Here is a 20,902-nt window from a genome sequence, read left to right on the forward strand (position 1 = left end):
GAACCCCCTGCGGCACCGCCAGCATGAACAGCGATACGACACCGCCGGGCTGAAGTTGTGAAACAACATCTCAGCGACGGCGGGCACCGAGAGGATCCGCTCGGCACGGGAACGGCGCGTCCAGCACACAGAGAACACCAGCGCGGGGGGGGGAGGGGAGACAACGGGGCTCCCGATTCGGGAGGAGCAGGCGCTGCCGACGCTATTTATCCCGCCACGTGCCCAGGCTGTAGTCCGACCTCGTCCTAAATGGAGGGGATACCCCCGCTGGCGGATGGGACGCGAAGTAACGAGCCACGCTGGCAATACTGTCGGCATCGCCTCGGCACAGCCGAGCGACCAGGGCGTGATAACACCAACCTCTGGTTCTCCAACCTTCAGGGTGATATCCCTCTGGAGGGGACGCCGCTTGTGGGACAGGCATCGGGAAAAAGGACAGGCTCGTTCGCTTACTCCTGAGCAAACCACAGCCCCGTGACCATGTATTAGTATTCCAAGGGAGCGCGACACTTACCATGGCAACATCCGAAAGTCTCCCGAGTATTCCTCATACTTGTAGTTTACCACGTGCCAGTCTGAGCTGTAGGTTTTAATGCACTGAAAGGAAAACAATACGGCTCTTTGAAAGCGACACCAAGCCAAATAAAACCACGCGCGAGTCTGAAAGGTTACAGACTGCTGGGTGAGGTAAGCGCCAAGCGGAAAGGGTCGGAATAAGGCCGCTTCGCCTTTTTTTTTTTTTTTTTTTTTTTGGCGTCGCAATCCGGAATTTCATAATGAACCTTTTCAGCACAGAGACAAAAAAAAAAATAAAAATAATCACACAGCATCTGGCCTACCACACAGCTACTGATTTTGTATTTACATCGCTCCAAGGCTTTAAAAAAAAGCAGTAGTGATTTGGGAGGGAACTGTTTTCCAGAAAGCACCGATTTTCTGCCCTCGGCAATGTAGCGCCTCTAATTCGACATTGACCATCGCTTGACATTTAGTCCCGCTGCACTTGGGAGGGAATGGTTCGAGAGAGCGGCACTGCACCGAACAAAGCCCCGGCGCTCGGGATGCTCCCGGCGCGCAAAGCCATGTGCCTTATCTACTGCGTACAAAACCCGCTGAGAAGGAGCCCCAAGGCAAGAGCCACCTGTGAGAACCATCACGTGCGGCCAACCCGCCCAAGAGCGGTGCTTTCCACATGGGGGAAAACTAAATGATCTGCAACCCCGCAGCCCCGGAGCTGCAGCAGAGCATCTCGCCTAAGGGAGGGAGGATGTGCTGCAGGCAGGCGTTGAGCAGCCTTTTGCCCTTACCTCTTTGACGAAGAGACTCTGAGCTTTCTTCAGAGCATCTTCCGGCACTGTGGACTGCACAGTCCGTCTCTGTCGGCCGATGACCGAGATCTGCACGGAAAAGGAGAAAACGGTTTCAGCGCAAATTTGGGTCTTCAGGGCTTGACGCTCGCTTTAAATAAATGCGGTGGGTCGTTTTGGTTTTCTGTGTCAGTAACGCAGCCAAAATCAACACGTGGCTAAGAGTGGAGATTTTCCAAGGTAAGTGGGACTGGTGGTGAAACAGTGGAGATTTTCCAAGGTAAGCGGGACTGGTGGTGAGTGAGCCTCAAACGTGAGCAATAGCCAGTGAAAACTCACAGATACGTCTTCGATCGGAAATATCAGCAGGTCCCGGAGGGGATCACTGTAGATCTGAACTTTGCGTTGAAGGATCACGTTCTCATAGTCCAAGGGTTCAACCACTTTGGTTTTTTCCTGCAGGAAAAATAGAAGATGAAAAAATTTACCTATACGTAATACCTAAAATAACTAACATCTCGTGCTTAATTTAGCCCGACAATTTCAAACCGTTACCGTGTTAGCGACGGACCGCTCGTTAATTCAGCACTCACGTGACACAGGGAACCACCGCCGTGCGTGTTTGACAGAGAGGGAAACAAGGGGTTAAGTTATTTGCGCCTGGTAAGAAGCTACGGGAAGAAACAAAGCGCTGCGCTGCTCTGGTCCAAGTGCAGTCTCCGGTTTCTTAATGGACCACGAAATCCTCCTGGACAGGCCACAGCTTTAACAGCTGCAGGCTTCAGCGTCTTTATGTACGAGCAGCTCGTCCGTAAAGCTGAGAAGAAATACGGCCTCCTACGTTGGCTCTGCTCAGCTCGAAGCTGGTTGTGCTGGAGGAGGTGATGGAGTCGCGCTCTCTCTGGAGAGATGAGAGCAAGGCGGCTGCTACAGCCTCCAGCGCAGGAATCTCGCCCCGTGGAAGGAAGAGAATCCCTCTGGAAAGGCAGGAAAGCCCTCTCCATAAATCACACCTCAGCCACAGGCGAAGGCTCAAAACATCTGGGGCTTGGTTTTGTTCTCGCTTACACTTCTGGGAAGCGAGAGGAACTTCTCCAAAATCCCTGAGGTCGCGTGTGAAAACTATTAGGAGAACGCCATTACGTTTGCTATTGGACTACTTCTGTCTGTGTTACAAGTCCGGCAAACAGAACTTAAAAAAAAAAGAGTGAGAAAAACACGAGGGCAACTTCTGAAGTAGGCACGTCACCTCAGCTGTGCAGCGCCAAACTCTGGATTTCATACGCAAGAGCCGAGCACTTAGCACTGCAGGTCTGAAAACCAAACTTTACGCTGAAAACAAACCCGTGACTGCGTATAGGAACGGTCATGATAAAAGGGGAAGCAAGTTTGGATAACATCAGCTTTGCCTTTTTTTGGATCTCAAGCGTGCCACGCCAAGGAGAGCGTTTGTGAAACGCCGCCGGCAGCCTCGTGATGCCGGGCTGGCATGTGCCGCTGGCGATGACACCCTCGCGGGACGGCGTCTTTGGGCTCTCCACCCTCGGAAGAGGAACGTCGGACGCTTCCCCATCGGCACCAAACTTCACCCCCCCCCCCCCGGTTGAACGGTTTTGCTGGGATGGACTACCCACATAGCAAGCTCACGGAGTCAAACATGAGACCAGGACAAGGTCTCTCGCAGAAGACAGCAAAACCTGCAGCTTGAGAAAATAAGTCCAAAATGAGGATCAAATCTCAGCATCACATAACGCCACGGGGTAAACTGCTGCGCCACCAAGCGCCCAAACAGCCCGGTATTGCCTATGACACGTCAGATAAGCCAAGACAATATTGCTCTTCCAAAACCAACACAACCAAAGGGTTTCTGTCCTGTGCCTTTGGCTCTGGGACATATTCAGGAATGTTTTCAAGCCCTCTGCAGCAGATATGAGTCAGGGTTTTGCTTTAATGGCATCTGAGCATCTCCTGCATTGAGGTGGAGCTGGTGCTGGGTCCCTGGGGAAGCAGTTGTCATGAGAGGAGGTAACGGCCCCAGGCAAGAGCTATTTGGGGATGGTCATATTTTAAGCTTGTTTTAATATTTTTCTGAAACGTTGCAGAAAAAAAAATCTTTGTACGGTGAAATCTTCTCATGCAGCAGCATCTTTTAAAAAAAAAAATAAATAAATCCAGGAATTGAAAAAAAAAAATTTCTTTCCCCATTTTTGCCGTACTCTGGTACGTACTCTGGTACATAGTAAAAAGAGAATAAAAATTCAGGGTCTGTAGTGGAGCTGGACGGTCAATTGGGCTGGAGCAGAGAAGGCAGCCGCCTCTCTCAGGCTGCCTCTGGCTTCTCTCACCCAAAGGACCAGCCCCACCGGGCAGAGGCCATCCCACTCTCCCACGTGCACGACGGGTGAGCTTTTCATACGTTCAGAAAGCAAAACCGAGATGAAAGCTTCTCCCCGCAGCACTGCAGAAATGCAAGGCGGGTCCCTTTCACGCCGTGGTTCCCAGGACTGCATCCCAGCAGCACCAATGACATCCCAGCATCTCTCTGATGGAGGAGACCACAGAGCCTCTGTGCAATTAAGGCCCGTTTTACTAATGCGAGCCATGCCTGGATGCCATACAAGCCTCTGGGCAGAGCAATTTCTGCACAGCCTTTCGCCGAGCACCTGCTCTGCCGTGCTTCTGGCTGTCCACAAAGAAGCTCTTACCCTTGGCGGGGGAAAATACGCCTCCTGCCCCACAGGGTTTTGCTTTCAGAATGGCTCTATTCCATGCTGCAGGAATCCAGCGTGGATTAGCTCAGCTATCTGAAGTGGTTCATTGCTCTCTGGAAACTTTGCTGCACTGCTCGCACAGTCCTGAAAGAAACCTTCCAAGCCTTGGTGCCGTGTTAGCACTGCAGCCATGGCGGGAGACTTGTAGAATGACTTGTAGAGACTTGTAGAACGGTTTAGGTCGGAAGGGACTTTGAAGACCATCCAGTCCCACCCCCCTGCCCTGGGCAGGGCCACCTCCCCCCAGCCCAGGTTGCTCCAAACCCCGTCCAACCCGGCCTTGAACACCTCCAGGGATGGGGCAGCCACAGCTTCTCGGGGCACCCTGCGCCAGGGGCTCACCGCCCCCACAGGGAAACGTTTCTTCCTTGTATCTCATCTAAATCTCCCTATTTCAGTGTAAAACCGTTCCCACTCTTTCTATCACTACATACCCTTGTAAAAAGTCCCTCCCCAGCTTTCCTGTGCCCCCTTTTAGGGACTGGAAGGGGCTCTGAGGTCTCCCCGGAGCCTTCTCTTCTCCAGGCTGAACCCCCCCACCTCTCCCAGTCTGTCCTCCCAGCAGAGGGGCTCCAGCCCTCACAGCACCTCCGTGCCCTCCTCTGGCCCCGCTCCAACAGCTCCATGGCCTTCTGCCGTTGGGACCCCCCGAGCCGGAGGCAGCACTGCGGGGGGGTCTCCCCAGAGCGCAGCAGAGGGGCACAATCCCCCCCCTCGCCCTGCTGGCCATGCTTCTGCTGATGCAGCCCGGGATACGGTTGACCTTCTGGGCTGCAGTCACACATTGTTGGCTCATGTTGAGCTTCTCATCCACCAACAGCCCCAAGTCCTTCTCCTCAGGGCTGCTCTCCAGCCATTCCCTGCCCAGCCTGGGTTCGTGCTTGGGATTGCCCCAACCCTAATGTAGGACCTTGCACTTGGCCTGGTTGAACAGCATGAGGTTGGCGTGAGCCCACCTCTCCAGCCTGTCCAGGCCCCTCTGGATGGCATCCCTCTCCTCCAGTGTGTCTACCTCTCCACACAGCTTGGTATCATTGGCAAACTTGCCAAGCCCACCAGTTTACTGGTAGGAAAGACAAAGGCCACTCGGCAGAGAGCCCACGCTGGGTGACAGGGTGGCCAGGCGCTGCTGCCCGGGTCCCCCGGCCACGGGGGGGATTGGGGCACGGGGTGGCAGATGCTGCCAGCCCCAGCGCTGCGTGCTGCCATCCTCATCGCACGTGGGGCCCCTCTTGCTCCCGCATCCCGGACCCGAGCTGCAGGGGAGTGTCAGCAAAAAGAAAGAGATCATCTGAAAAATAGGAGTCTCTTGTGCTCCAGGCAACCCTGCTTTAGCTGGGGAATTGGACTAGATGATCTCTAGAGGTCCCTTCCAACTCTGAAAAAAAAATTCTGTGAGTCCCCAAAACCCAAGAGGTGGACGGCGAAAAGGAACCCATTTTCTCTCAGTTAGTCTCATGCTCTTTACAAGCTTAATTGAATTTGGTGCATCATCTGAAATACTTATTTCATAGAGTCATAGAATCATAGAATTGTCTAGGTTGGAAGAGACCCTTGGGATCATTGAGTCCAACCGTCTACCCTACTCTACAAAGTTCTCCCCTACACCATATCCCCCAACACCACATCTAAACGTCTCTTAAACACATCCAGGGATGGTGACTCAACCACCTCCCTGGGCAGTCTATTCCAATGCCCGACCACCCTTTCTGTGAAAAATTCTTTCCTAATGTTCAGTCTAACTCTGCCCTGTTGGAGCTTGAAGCCATTCCCTCTTGTTCTGTCATTAATTACCTGCGAGAAGAGACCAGCACCAACCTCTCTACAGTGTCCTTTCAAATAGTTGCAGAGAGTGATGAGAGTGATTTCAGGATAAGACTGCACTTCTGAAAATTTGCCAAGCTTTGCCTATTAATGCGAATTAAGAGGACACTCACGAGCCACTCTCCCCTTTGCAGGTCTGGGGCCAGGCGTCCCCAAAGCTTGGCCACCCCAGGGGACCAGGCAGGACTCCACAAGACCAGGGGTACGGCTCGCTGCCGACCCCTCCGATTTACCTTTCGCGCTGCTCAGCACCGCAGCAATCCCAGCAAAGCTCTGCAGCATCACCGGTTAAAGCAGCGCCGGGAGCCCCAGCCCTGCTTACACCGACTCCCCGTCTCACCTCACCCTGGCAGCAGCTGGAACGGTAAATTAGATTCCCTCTAAGAGCCTTTCACATCGCTACGGCATTAAATAGCGGCTTTGGGTACGCAGAATTCGGGCCTTCCAATTACACAGTATCTTCAGTCCATTTTTGCAACGTGAACCTGAAACCGGGACTCTGTTTCTGAAGTTGTTCTTTTCAAAAGCGGGCTTTCCGATAACATTTCTTTTCTAGCTTTGACGTCTCTGATGACCCGCAAGACAACATCCTGGCCGTGACACTGGGGGGATTTGATGATCATTAAAGGGTAAGGATGGAAAAGGATCCCACAACCTCACATGAGAGGCTTCAAAACCCGTACAGCACTGCTCACCACGGATAGGAAAAAGCTGCTTAAAATAACTCACTCCTGCGGATTTAGTGAAATTGGACAAAATGTGTTGCGCAGGCTGGTGCTGGCCTCTGTAGCCCGTGAGGCCGTGCTGAGTCCCCGGACATGGGGCCAGCAACCCGGAGAGCCCCAGGAGGTCAGGGATGCCAAGAGCCGCAACCCAGATGGGTGTTGCAGCACCCACAGACAGGGATTTCTCCTCCGGAGCTGTTAGAAATGCAGTCCCTAGAGCTCTCCTTACCCAAGCTGTGTGATTTCATAGATTCATGGAATGGTTAGAGTTGGAAGGACCATCCAGTGCCACCCCCTGCCCTGGGCAGGGCCACCTCCCCCCAGCCCAGGTTGCTCCAAGCCCCGTCCAACCCGGCCTTGAACACCTCCAGGGATGGGGCAGCCACAGCTTCTCGGGGCACCCTGCGCCAGGGGCTCACCGCCCGCACAGGGAAACATTTCTTCCCAATATCTCATCTAAATCTCCCTTCTTCCAGTTTGAAGCCATTCCCTCTCATCCTATCACTCCATGCCCTTGTAAAAAGTCCCTCCCCAGCTCTCCTGGAGCCCCTTTAGGCACTGGAAGGGGCTCTGAGGTCTCCCCGGAGCCTTCTCTTCTCCAGGCTGACCCCCCCCACCTCTCCCAGCCTGTCCTCCCAGCAGAGGGGCTCCAGCCCTCCCAGCATCTCCGGGGCCTCCTCTGGCCCTGCTCCAACAGCTCCGTGTCCTTCTGCTGTTGGGGACCCCCAGAGCTGGAGGCAGCACTCCATTTCCCCGTTTCAGCCCTCTGTCACCCGCATCACAGCGTTACGCCAGCCGCGCTCGCGCTGAGCATGACTCAATGTCTCTAAACTGAAGCCAAACGACGGGGGTCAAGCTCTTTCCAAGCAAAGCACGAAAGGCTGTGGCCCGTCCCTTGCCTGCCATCGATGGACCAGAGCCTTCTCCATCCATGCCGACCCGTGCCGGCTGCCCAGCGGGGCCAGGCATGCCCGTGCCCCTGCAAACAGACCCGCCGAGTAAGGAGGGAGCCGGCACAAACATCGCTTTCCCTTTGGCCCATCCCGGTGCCCAACAGGGCTGGAGGTAAAGCTTTAAGCCCTGAAAATCAGATTCCGAAGTCTTAGTTTCCCTGGCGCGTTGGGTTAAAGCACACGGCTCCCGGCACCCAGCGCTCAGCCCCGCACTGCCACAACAGCAGATGGCACCCACCAAAGTCATTACGAAAGCAGAGGAAAAACTATTACGCTAAAACAATTAGACTCTTAGAAACCACAAACTCCTCCACCGGGAAAGCCGATATCCAAGTACAAAGAAAACGCTGCCAGCCCAGCAACGAAATCAACCCATTTTCTGCTGGGGGAAAAAAACAAAATCCAAACCCAAACCCACGCGGTGCTGCCAAAGCCACCCTGTTGCGCAGCGTACGGGCAGCAGCCGGTCACGCAGGGCAGGCAGCCGGGTGCACGGCGATGCTGCCCGCGTCCCTGCGACCGCGGGGGCAGGTCGGGGCTGAGCCGCCTCCTCCCGCGGTTGCGGCACCCCGAGCCCAGCCGGCAGCGGCTCCCAAGCCCGCCGCACCGGGATAAAAACCCACACCCCTGGGAAACACCTCACAGCGAGGGAAAAAAAGTGATTTTTAAACAAAGATAAGAGGAGAGCAATGTGCTCTTCCTGGAGATGCGCACTCACCTCTTTAAAAAAAAAAACACATCAGTTCAAGCTGCGTGCGCCAGCGTGTTCCCAAAAACACATGTTGCTCGCTCTGTCCTGCTGCTGCCCGGAGCACGAGGCCATGAGGAGCACGGGGGAGAGGGTGGTCCGCCGCGCTGGAGCCCTCGGCCAGGCTGGGTCAGGAGGCTCCGCTTGGGCACCGGCGAGACAACAGCCCGTCTATCGGAGTATCGCCTCTCCACCAGCAGGCACGCTGGCTGGCATTTTAACAGGAAATCCAGTGAAATGACTTCGACAAAAACATGCCCGCCAACACCGACGCGATGCTCTGCCCTCGGCCAAGCGTGAGCGCAAAGAGCCCGGCGTGAGGGAAACCCCAAGGAAAGGTCCTCAACCTCAGCGCCCCGCTCGTCCTGCCGCCCCCTGCCAGCCCGGGCACGCACCCCGCTGGAGGGAAGCCACCAGAGAGGGTTTGAAGGAACCCATGAACCAAGAGGGAGGGATCTTAAGAAGTCAGATTAAACCGTCACCTTTCTGTATCCATTCGCAAAGCTTATAAAATTCCTTATATTTGCTTGTTGCGAACAAAGGCTCACAACGACAACTGGAGATATTCATGTGGGGGAGTACAGGAAAGGCCATTTCTGTTTTAAACATTTATTGCCTGAAAAAGAGTGGCCACCTCTCTTCCAGTGTGCTGTGCTTGTACACCATACTAACGTGCCACAAATGTGCGCTGGCAGCCCAGAAAGCCCCCGGCACCCCGGGCTGCATCCCCAGCAGCGTGGCCAGCAGGGTGAGGGGGGGATTGTGCCCCTCTGCTGCGCTCTGCTCTGGGGAGACCCCCCCGCAGTGCTGCCTCCAGCTCGGGGGGTCCCCACGGCAGAAGGACACGGAGCTGTTGGAGCGGGGCCAGAGGGGGCCCCGGAGATGCTGGGAGGGCTGGAGCCCCTCTGCTGGGAGGACAGGCTGGGAGAGCTGGGGGGGGTCAGCCTGGAGAAGAGAAGGCTCCGGGGAGACCTCAGAGCCCCTTCCAGTGCCGAAAGGGGCTCCAGGAGAGCCGGGGAGGGACTCTGGATCAGGGAGGGCAGCCATGGGATGAGGGGGAATGGCTTCAAACTGGAAGAGGGGAGATTTAGATTAGATATCAGGAAGAAACTCTTAGACAAGATAAGATATGAGGATGAAATGTTTCCCTGTGCGGGCGGTGAGCCCCTGGCGCAGGGTGCCCCGAGAAGCTGTGGCTGCCCCATCCCTGGAGGTGTTCAAGGCCGGGTTGGACGGGGCTTGGGGCAACCTGGGCTGGGGGGAGGTGGCCCTGCCCAGGGCAGAGAGTTAGAATGAGATGATCCTTAAGGTCCCTTCCAACCTAAACCGTTCTGTGATTCTGTATCATTAATGTTTTTCTGAGATCCTTTTCTCCCAGAATGACAACAGGTATAATCCAAGTGTAATAATCCAGTGTACAGAAAGTAAAGGAAAAATGTTTCATCCGAGTACTTTTTTAAAACAGTGGCCAAAAGAAAACTATCAGAAAGCTTTTGTATTTTCAGTCCTTTCAGGCTGTCTCTCAGCTTAAACAAAAAATATTCAAAGAAAACAATTCGAGGGCAAACCTGGCTGGTTTGGCTCCACTTTAACCAATTCGCTCAGCCCTTTGCGACGACACGACCCCCTTGTGCGGTGGAAGCCAAGCGTGAGCAACCTCCAGCACCCAGCACGAGCCGCAGCACGCTCCGCTCTCGCTTCACACACACACACACACACACACACACACACAGGCTGCTCCATCGCCGCCCTGCAACGTTTCCGCCGTGCCTCCCCCCAAATCGCTCGCGGGTTGCGCAGCACGTGGGATGTGGCGTTTTCTCACTTCCTCAGAAGCGAAGCTCAACCCAGTGCCAAAGCAGCCAGAGAGACGCCGGCGATCCGAACACTAAAAGCGCTGACTCTTTACCGTAGCTAAAGAGGCGGAAATAGTATGGACGGCACGTACGTAGGGATGGGCAACTGCTCCCCAAAATTCAGCCAGCATTTCACAGCCTGCCCCTTTACTGCCTCCTCCCTCGCAACCCTGGAACGCACTTGCGTGGCGAGCCTGGCAAAGCCCAAATTTTAAAATTTTAAAATCCCAAAGGACCGAGTAGGCGAAATACACTGAAAACAAGAGGCGAAGTCAATCTGGGGAATTGATTGAAAGCTAAAGCGGGGGTAGAAAGGGAAGCACACGACTACGCTTTGGGCACCAGTCACAGTCACATCACTTCTGAGACTGGTAACGGCACTGGGCGGAGAGGGACCGCTTCCCACCCCAACGCGCGATCCTGAATCGCGAGGATGCCTCGCAGGCAGCAAAGAGTACTCCCCATTTTTTATTTCGCTCGTGAAAGCTGACAGTCCATGGGAGAATCTAAACGGGAACTGAGAAACTCTCTTGGCAAACCCTATGGGCACGTGGCACTGAGGAATTTCTAGCCAGAGAAAAGCTTTTCCAAAGCCAGGGATTCAAAGACCTCAGGTCAGGGCGCTCTCAAATTGTGTGGTCTTTAAGAGTTGTTTGTTTGGGGTTTTGTTCTTTGTTTGTTGGGGTTGTTTGTTTTTTTTTTTAATAGCACTCTTATGACTCTTCACTTTTCCTGCCCCCAGTTCCCGCATGGCCATCCGATCCCAGTTACAGGCTCTAACTCCTGCTTGCAGCAAGGCGACAGAGCTTCATTTAAAAAAAGCTGAGATTCACACATAATGCGTCATTCCAGGAACCCGGGCTTAAGAAAGAGCACTGATAAGTGGGGAAAACCCTGAGCTTGGCTCTCCAGCACCCGGAACCGCCTTGACCCTGCGCCAAGCCAGAATAAAGCCTCTGCCCCAAAGACTTTGCATCCAAAAGCACAGGAGAGAGGTGGAAGGACCCGGGAGCCCGCGTGAGTCAGCACACGTAGCAGCAGGCACAACGCGAGGCGGCCTCGCCGCTGCCAAGGGCTGCGTGGGCTTCTCAGCAAAACCACTTTTTTTGGGGGGAAATGAGAGGAGAGGCAGTGAAGCGGCTCTCACCGGGCGATGGGGAGCGTGTATCCACGAGCATCCCGCGAACCCCGCGGGATGAAGAAGTGTTTCACTGTGAGGGTGGTGAGGCACTGGCCCAGGTTGCCCCGAGAGGTTGTTGAGGCCCCATCCCTGGAGGTGTTCAAGGCCAGGCTGGATGTGGCCATGGGCAACCTGGGCTGGGGGGAGGTGGCCCTGCCTATGGCAGGGGGGTTGGACCTCGATGGTCTTCAAGGTCCTTTCCAACCTAAACCATTCTATGATTCTCTCATCTGATGACCCCTCCCCACCCGCGAAAGGGAATTGGGGAAAAACAAGAAAACCTGAGGGTTGAAATATAAACAGATGTAATAGACGAATATTAAATAATTAACATTGATAACACTAAAGAACCAATACTGGTCCCAATAGCAATATAAAATACACAGGGATTACCCCCGGCCCGTTCTGTGGGTAGAAGCCGTGCGCTCCCCGCAGTGACAGCCAACGTGGGACACCGCCAGCGCTGCGGCTGCGGGAGGAAGGGAAGGGCTCAGGGCTGCGGCACCGGGGCGAGGGGTTCTCAGGGTGGAGAGAGAGAACTCCTCAGCAAAATTCCTGATTTCTATGGAATGCGCCGTCCATGGTATGGAATAACCCTGTTGGCAGCTCAGGTCCAGTGCCCGGGTCTCGCTCCCCCTCATCCCCACACCCGGCCAGCTCGAAAACACTGTGACCTCGAAACCCGCACACCATCGCTGGCTGTGAATAAGTATTTTCACAAATTCAGACACTGGAGTCTTCTAAAAGTGCAGTTTTCCCAAGAGTTAGAAGAAAAATTTGTCCTGTGTGGCTCAAGCCAGGACACAGGGAGAGATCAGGTACCACCGCAGCTCAGCGCAACGCTCTGCACAGCCCTGCCGCGGGCAGCGAGCAACCTCCGAAACAGCATCACCCCCGAGAGCTCCAACATGCCTGCCCCGCGGGCACTGCCTGCTGCAGGACAGCCCGTCCCACACCTCCTTCCAGCTCACCCGAAAGCTCCATCCCTGGAGGTGTTCAAGGCCGGGTTGGACGGGGCTGGGAGCAACCTGGGCTGGGGGGAGGTGGCCCTGCCCAGGGCAGGGGGTTGGGACTGGATGGTCTTCAAGGTCCCTTCCAACCCAAACCATTCTATGATTCTGTGAAATCCTGCATCCCAGGGCGAAGCCGGCAGCACTACCTTGCATGGATGCTCTGTAACCCGGAGCAGAAAGAGGAAAGCAGGACACAGAGAGCCCCCACACTCCCACCTCCACGCGGGAGTTTGTGCCAGTCTGTGCCACGCTCCTGCTCGGGGACACCGACAGCTCAGGCTGCTGTACCCCTCCCTGCGCTAAATGGAGAGGGCTGCGGCTGACGGGAGCTCTCAGAGAAATAAAAAGCCGTGTGGCGGGGAAGGGGAGGATGGGTACCCGCTCTGGCACCCTGCAAGACGACACTTGCAGTGGAAATGAGTCACATTTTCTATCCGAAAGTGCGGAGCGAGAGCCTGCCCCCTCTCCTGCGCTCCCCGCCGCCCCGTGCAAAAGCATCTCGCCCGCTCACACCTCCCTCCTCCTGCCCCCTCATCGGAGCTTCCCTGCGAAGGGCAGGCTGGGTTCTGGGTCTTTCCTAACTCAGACATCTCCTTTTTCAATGCCATACCCGATTCTCTAGTGACAAAGCACTGCTCGCCGTTACCAGCGCTGCCTCCGAGAGCGGCGTGAAACCAGCGCGAGACACCGGCTCGGAGAAGGCTTCAAGAAAACAGTCAAAAAACTGATGTCAGTGTAGACATACAAACATTTACCTATCGTTACTGCTTAGGCAAATAAAACTAATTCAGGCCTTGAAACATTTTCAAACTGGCTTAGAAACAACAGGAAGTCAGGACAAATTAGCGTACGGCTCTTCATTTCCCTTCCACTTACTTAGAAGTGGGCTCCACGCTTGACAGCCTTCAGCAGATCGCGTTTTGAAACTTGGTTCTGCAGCCACGAGGGCCAGGAGGGCTGGTTTTTTCCTGAAAGCTCGAGATTCTTGCATAACCCCTTAAGCAGAGGAAACAGCCCTCACGAAGCAGCGCCGGTTCGCAGCCGACCTGCGAGCAGCCCGGGCTGCGAGGGAGCGCAGCGTCTTCCTGCACCTCCTCCAAAAATGATGCCCTCAAGTACAGAGTCGATAGGGAAAGCACTGTCGGAGACGAGCGGTAGTGGGGGGCACAGCCCGTCTCTGCCATGAGCACACACTGGAGGTGATCCATCACTGCTCCTGCACCACGCGGTGCATTAGGGCAAGCGCCTGACATTGCTTTCGGTACCCTTGTCCTCTCCGCCCTGACCTTCCTCGGCATCACCAAGCGCTTCTGCGTGAGAGACACCACTGACCGCTCAGTACAGGCTGCCGCGGCATCTCCAGTGCCCGGATACACCACCTTTAAGTCCTGTGTGTCCCACGTGTCCCTGCCCGCACAGGTACATCCCGGCTCCGGTCCGGCACCGGGAGCAGAGGGAGGGACCAGCGCGGCTCTACGTCAGCAGAGCTGCACCTGCATCCAGCTGAGCATCTGCCGCAGCGCACGAGAGGGATGCAAACACAGCCCAGCTTCGATTTTCTTCCTCCGAAAAGAAGAGGATTGATAGAAATTGGCCAAAGGGTACTGGTTTCTATGGGACAGCTGAATTTCTGCCAGATACGACTTCTCAAAACATTCTCTAAGCACAGTCATGCTAAAAAAGGAAAATAGTAATTACAACGACAATAATACACGTTATTTATATAAGTTCTTAACTGGAGCATCCCAAAGTGCTTTTCAGATGTCACTGGTGTTTCATCATTTATTTATGTGGTATCAGTTTTATATTTAGCATCCAGTTCCAGAACAGCCAGCTTCACATCTTAAAGCAATTAATTGCACACAAGCAGAACCCCTCCCTTTCCTGCCTGCTCTTCAAAACTCTTGTTTTTCACTCAAGAAACCACTTGCGCACGGGGCCGAGCCAACCGCGCAGCCGCTCCCCGGGGGCGAGCGGGCAAAACCCTCCTCGGCATTGCTGGGCCACCAAACACGCACGGCACCGGTCAAGCCGCTTGCCCGAGCCCGTACAGCAGCGGCGGGGAAAAACACGGAGCTGGAAGCGGCGAGCTGGTTTTGGGTTGTTTTACACAACACAGCAAACACCCTCCGACAGTGGAGCCAAACCCCCAGAGATGTCCGTGGTGGTTTAACCGCCCGAGGAAGTTGTTTTTCTCAGCCCCCATCTGCGTTGCGGCTTCAGGCATCGCGTGCGGCTGCAAAGTTCTAAACGTTTTTCTCCCCGGCAAAGGCAGGAGCGCCCCGGGGACGGGCTCCGCGCTGCTGCGACCCACCCGCAGTCAAAATGCCATTTTTGATGGAAGCACCTCAAAGCTTCCCCCAGGCGAAGACATCCACACAAGCTCTGGCGTTAGGCAAAGGGACGCGGGAGCGCTTAGGGCTGCCCCGGCACAGAGGAAAAGGCAGAACTGCGACGGGAAACCGGTCCGAGTCCAACGCGACTTCTCTGGACCCCCATGGGAAGCAGATGTCTGTCGGCCCCTGGGTCTGCCCCCCTGAAAACCCCCTTTGTGGGCACTTGGCCCACCCTGCGAGTGTCATCATCTCCCTCCATGAGATGGATGGAGGCTCCTTTCTCCTCTCCCGACTGTGCCTTTCCGACCTGCCCCCGTCGCAAACCCAGTCCCCGCCAAGCCTCCCATCTCCCGGTGCCCCTCCAGCCCTGTCCCCTGCACCCCCGCTCCAGCTCGCCTTGTGTCCCCAGGGGCTGAGCCGTGGGTTTGGCCAAGCCCTGGCAGGCACGGGGACAGCCACCATCCCCAGCCGTGGCTTCCTCCAGCCCTGTCAGGGCTCCGACCCACGTCCCAGGCTCCCGACCACTGCCTAAATACATATATATATATATATATATATATATATATATAACATATATATATATATATGTTTGATTTTTATGGCTATATTTTCACAGAAATGGTGAGGGTGGGAAGGGCCCTCTGGAGCTCCCCCATCCCACCCCCCCGCCAGAGCAGGGGCACCTCCAGCAGTGGCACAGGACACCTCCAGGCGGGTTTGGAATGGCTCCAGAGGGGGAGACTCCCCCCCTCTCTGGGCAGCTGTGCCAGTGCTCTGCCGCCCGCACAGGAGAGAAGTCCCTCCTCAGGTTGAGATGGAACTGCCCATGGTCACGTTTGTGCCTACACCAGCCAGCACGGCGCCAGGAGCCGGGTGATGGAGCAGGGAGCGCTCCGGACCCAAGCAGGCAGGATCTGCTCCCAGCCGCAGCTCCCCGGGGACGGCCCCGCGGCAGCAGATATTAATGGGGGAGAGAAAAAAAAATGGCATTTCAGCAAGAAAGGAGAGAGGGGTGAGGAACGAGCAGACCTGACCCCGTTAGAGAAGCAGCGGGAGGGCAGGAAAAAGCTGTAAAGACAAGTCAGAGAGGAGCCAGCAAGGGAGAGCTTCGATTTGTACTTTTTAAGGCAATGAAAGAGATGGAAGGAGGCGGCGGCAGGGAAACACGCTCCAGCTTTTCCGAGATGACAGCAATGCCCACGAAGGCATATGAAACCGCCCTTTTCTTCCTCGGACAGACAGGGAGCCAGGAGGCCAATTAACCGGGGAAGCTAAAGCACACGCGTGTCCCAAACCTGGCTGCTGTTCAGCTGCCGTGCGCGACTGCGACTCGCGGTCTCAGACCGCAGAAACGTCAAAAGCTTTGTGTAATTTCGCACCATTAGAGATAATAAATCAGCGCGCAAAGGGCTGAGCGAAATGCTGGAAGAGCCACCAAGCCGCATGTATAAAAGGATGCTCCGATACAGGCTACAGCAGGCGGTCCAGCTTCAAACACTGCCGGTCCTGGGGGAGGGCATCTCTGCAAATATCTCCAGATACCAGAAGAGGCTGAAAAAAAAAAAAAAAAAAAGCCCGAGCGTCGTCCCCTCGCTGGATTTTGCGTGCACCAAATCCCCAGCCGCATCGCTGGCATTAGCTGCGGGCGCCAGCGCCGACCATCTGCTCCAGCCGTTCCGCCGCCGCTGGCGGTGGCAGGTCGGGGCAGACGCCGCCGGTGCAGGGACACCCGCATTTCCACGACGCTGTGCCTGGCGCAGCGCGAACCGCTCTCAGCCTTGCCCAGCAAGCGCTCAGACCCCGGCCACGCGGGGAAGAAGTATACACGCGCGCGTGTAAGGACCGGATGCTCTGCTCTCTTCCCGGAGCTTTCCTGTAACGAGCGGCAGGACACGTCTATTTAAACGATGCCTTGGGAAGGATAAGGTGTAGTGCCCACCAAAAGCTTGTCGTAGCCTCCGAAAACCTCAAGAAACCACGGCTCAGCCTGCAGCACCCATCCCTCGGCACGCAGGCGCGCGCGGGGGAGCAAGGTATCGCTCCGTCTCCTCCGGAGTGGGTGTCTGTAAGGAGAAATGCCGGAGGTTTGCTAAGAGGCGGCCCCAAAAATAGCAGCACGTAAGACGGTGCCCTTCATCCCCGGAGCAACCGGTGCGTGCTCGGGCGGGAGCAAACCAGACCACCTCCACGGCACGCAGCCAGCCCCCAGCTAAAGCCAACCCCTCGGGGCACACCAGCCCCGCCTCAGGAAAGCATGTCATTAATTTTAAGAATGCGTTCGAGTGTTTTCTTGAATGTGGGCACTAATCTCTCCGTAAGCGCATCCCGAGCGAGCCGGGGTGGCCGACTGCGGAGTCACCCCGCCGCAGCGGGCAAAACTTGCCCAGGCTGAACCGCCAGCAAAACTTCCACCCGCTTCACGCAGGGGCAGAATTTCCTCCCGTGTCTCATATACGTCTCTTTTTCTACGTAAAATTATGCAAACGCAGCCTATGGGCTGCACCCGAGGGGGGAACATGCATATATTCCGTGTCTCTCAAGATCACTACAAAGGCTGCATATAAACAGTCTTCACATCGATCAAAGCGAATTTAGCTTCTTAAAAGAGGATTCTATGCAGAAAGCTGATTTCCTCTGCGTGACTATAAATTCAGACACTAATAATACCGTTTCAGCTGAAAAAAAAAAAAAAACCACAGAAAGAACAAAACGCCTCTTTGCCTCCCATCAAAACCTTCTTCATATCACCGTTAAGGAGCTTTTTATCTCCTGTTTTGCATCTGCCTGAAACTGAGCCGCCCATACGAGCCCGGCCCAGCCAGGATCAACAAAACCCACCTTCCCCCGGCGCACGGCCCACAGTCTCACGGCGAGGTTTCGGGGAGCACATCCCGCAGCACCACGTAACACCGGAGAGCAGACACCCGGCTTGAATACCTCTCTAACGGCAAGAATCGGTGCAGCTGTTTGCAAGCAGAGGTTCTCCCGCACTGCAATTGCTGGGAGTTCATGTGCGGGCAGATGGAATCACGGAATGGTTTGGGTTGGAAGGGACCTTGAAGATCATCTGGTCCCAATCCCCTGCCCTGGGCAGGGCCACCTCCCCCCAGCCCAGGTTGCTCCCAGCCCCGTCCAACCCGGCCTTGAACACCTCCAGGGATGGGGCAGCCACAGCTCCTCTGGGCAACCTGTGCCAGGGGCTCACTGCCCCCACAGGCAACAATTTCTTCCTGATCTCTCATCTAAATCTCCCCTCTTCCAGTGTAAAACCCTTCCCCCTCATCCCATGGCTCCCCTCCCTGATCCAGAGTCCCTCCCCAGCTCTCCTGGAGCCCCTTTAGGCACTGGAAGGGGCTCTGAGGTCTCCGTGGAGCCTTCTCTTCTCCAGGCTGACCCCCCCACCTCTCCCAGCCTGTCCTCCCAGCAGAGGGGCTCCAGCCCTCCCAGCATCTCCGGGGCCTCCTCTGGCCCCACTCCAACAGCTCCGGGGCCTTCTGCTGTTGGAGGCTCTGGAGTTGGATGCAGATGGGTGGCCGAGAGCTGTAAGTATGTCTGGGTGCCACCAAGCTGTGCCTTGGGGTTCCCAGGGATGTACCACTGGGCTGGCCGACGCTCAACGTGGGCAAAGCCCGGGCAGCTGCTCCTTCTCAGATAAGGTGCTCCAGGTCTGCATCCTTTCTCAATCTCTCCTGAGAAGCAACGCGTGTATCTTCAGTTAATCTGTCTAGAAACGATCTAAAGAAAATCAGAGTAATTGTGGGAGACTTAAAATTGCCACCAGATGACTGGTCTTGGCAGCGCTGTGGGAAAATGGGTTTTGTCAAGTGCTCACTCCTCTGATCTCGTCTCCCGCATGTTTTATTTCTGTCATGACACAAAGAAGGGCACCTTTGGAAAACTGGCAACTGGCTTGAGACACAGCCCTCTCCATGCGGGGCCCCGGCAGTTCCCAGGGCATCGTTCCCAACGAGAGAGGGGATTCTCTGGCTCAGTCTTGGCCGTACACGCACACAGGGAAACAAGTGACCACGTGCAGCTAATTCGGGTCCTGAGGCAGAGGGGAAAGCCTTTGCTATTTTCCTAACGGCGCCTTAAGATCGCAGATCTGCGTGTGCTGACCTGTGATCTTAAACTGCTCAACTCTATGGTGCCCATCAATGCTTTCATGGGGAAAGCCAAGGTGGGGTGAAGGAGATGTGCACGGGCACCTCCGCCAGACCAAGGGACTGCACACCAGAGCACGCATGCACATCCTCCCGGCAAGGCCTGAGCTCCGTCTTGCAACGCTCCCATGGATGCCCACGTCCCATCATGGCCAGTGCCTCCGTGCAGGTTTCTCCTGCCCATGTCCCGTCATGGCCAGTGCCTCCATGCAGGTTTCTCCTGCCCACGTCCCATCATGACCAGTGCCTCCGTGCAGGTTTCTCCTGCCCACGTCCCATCATGGCCAGCGCCTCCGTGCAGGTTTCTCCTGCCCACGTCCCATCATGGCCAGCGCCTCCGTGCAGGTTTCTCCTGCCCACGTCCCATCATGGCCAGCGCCTCCGTGCAGGTTTCTCCTGCCCACGTCCCATCATGGCCAGTGCCTCTGTGCAGGTCTCTCCTGCCCACATCTCATGATGGCCAGTGCCTCCATGCAGGTCTCTCCTGCCCACATCTCATGATGGCCAGTGCCTCCATGCAGGTCTCTCCTGCCCACATCTCATGATGGCCAGTGCCTCCATGCAGGTCTCTCCTGCCCACATCTCATGATGGCCAGTGCCTCCGTGCAGGTTTCTCCTGCCCACGTACCATCATGGCCAGCGCCTCCGTGCAGGTTTCTCCTGCCCACGTCCCATCATGGCCAGTGCCTCCGTGCAGGTTTCTCCTGCCCACGTCCCATCATGGCCAGTGCCTCCGTGCAGGTTTCTCCTGCCTACGTCCCATCATGGCCAGCGCCTCCATGAAGGTTTCTCCTGCCTCGCCGTGACTTTCTCGTTGGTACTCAGCTGCCAAAGGTCCCTGGCTGCTCTCCTTGAGGTCTAGCCTCGATGTCTCTCCCAGGTATCATCAGCACTTCATACTCCGGCTCTGAAATTGCGCGTCTAGCACTGTATTTTACTGTTGATGCCGCAAGGTTGAAGCTGCAAGTGATCTCTCGGTTAAGAATGGTTTAAGTTATCGCATTTAGGCTTTGACTGTTCCTCTCTTTAACCTAATCTGAAAGTTTTCCTTCATCTTTTAGCGTGTCATTTATCCCATCTGTTAACTTAATGCTTTTGCTAAATTGGTCTGTTTATTGAAACAGCGACTTTGTTTGTTAGTTATTCAGCCAAAACTCCATCCACGAATTATAATCAGTAGCACGCACCGGGGACCATTCAAAGCCGAAAGGGTTACGATCCACCCTCCGCCCTACAGCTCTGTGAAGGAAAGCGCGCAGAGAAAACCGGGGCTCCCACCCGCCCGGGCTGCCTGTGCCCCCCCCAGGGCTGTGCGTGCTCTCAAGGCACCCCCGCTCAACTCTCTTCCCTCCCCAAGACCGCCCTTACGCGGTCCCCGAAAGCCACGCAAGGCCAGAACGGCAGCCAGGAGGCCGGCAACACCAGCGCATTAAGAGGAAACAGAAGAGCCCCAAGTGAAAGCTTTGTCCTTCCCCATCCACGGGGACCATCGCGCCTCGGAGCTCCCCACCACAGCCTACGCTCACTTTCGCTGCTACAGCTCCGCTTACACCACGACAGGACCAGTGCTGACTGCATCCCAGCAGCTGGTCCAAAGGGCAACGGGTGGGACACGGGTACCCCAGGACACCTGGGAGAGGGACAACCCCTCTTTGCTGCTGACGGCTGACCACCACCGTATCCAGCGCTCCCCTTCCACAGCTACAAAAGAGCGAAGCTCTGCCAGAAGACACCAACCAAACTCCCATCGACTTCACTCCTGCTCGGCAAACCGAAGAGAAGCGTAAATATTCTCCTGGCGCTAGACGAGCGTAAAGGGAAAATCAGGAACAGAAATAAGATGACATGAGCATCACTGCACCCGCAGGACAGCAGTTTTGGAGACGCGTAGTACCAGACATCACGCTGCCAGCCACGCACGAGCACCGCGCTCCCGGCTGCAGGTGCGACTCCTTTAACGCACAAATGATGGCTCTGTACGAGCTGACCGCTCCCATGACGTTAAAAGCTTTCCTCACCGAGAGGT

At 55.7% G+C, this 20,902-nt stretch overlaps 1 protein-coding gene across 1 annotated transcript in view; it reads right to left on the reverse strand.

Annotated features, from left to right (window-relative positions):
* Nucleotides 1-20,902, reverse strand: part of DOCK11 (dedicator of cytokinesis 11) — a gene marked incomplete at its 5' end in the record, with an annotated part of 94,197 nt that overhangs the window by 69,383 nt on the left and 3,912 nt on the right. The window contains 3 exons of the mRNA XM_082488470.1: nt 515-597; nt 1,308-1,397; nt 1,647-1,763. Coding sequence (XP_082344596.1) covers nt 515-597; nt 1,308-1,397; nt 1,647-1,763 — 290 coding nt within the window. The remainder of the gene's footprint in view (nt 1-514; nt 598-1,307; nt 1,398-1,646; nt 1,764-20,902) is intronic.

The sequence above is a fragment of the Vanellus vanellus genome (assembly GCF_965231255.1).
Source record: "Vanellus vanellus genome assembly, chromosome: 10".
NCBI classification, from domain to species: domain Eukaryota; kingdom Metazoa; phylum Chordata; class Aves; order Charadriiformes; family Charadriidae; genus Vanellus; species Vanellus vanellus.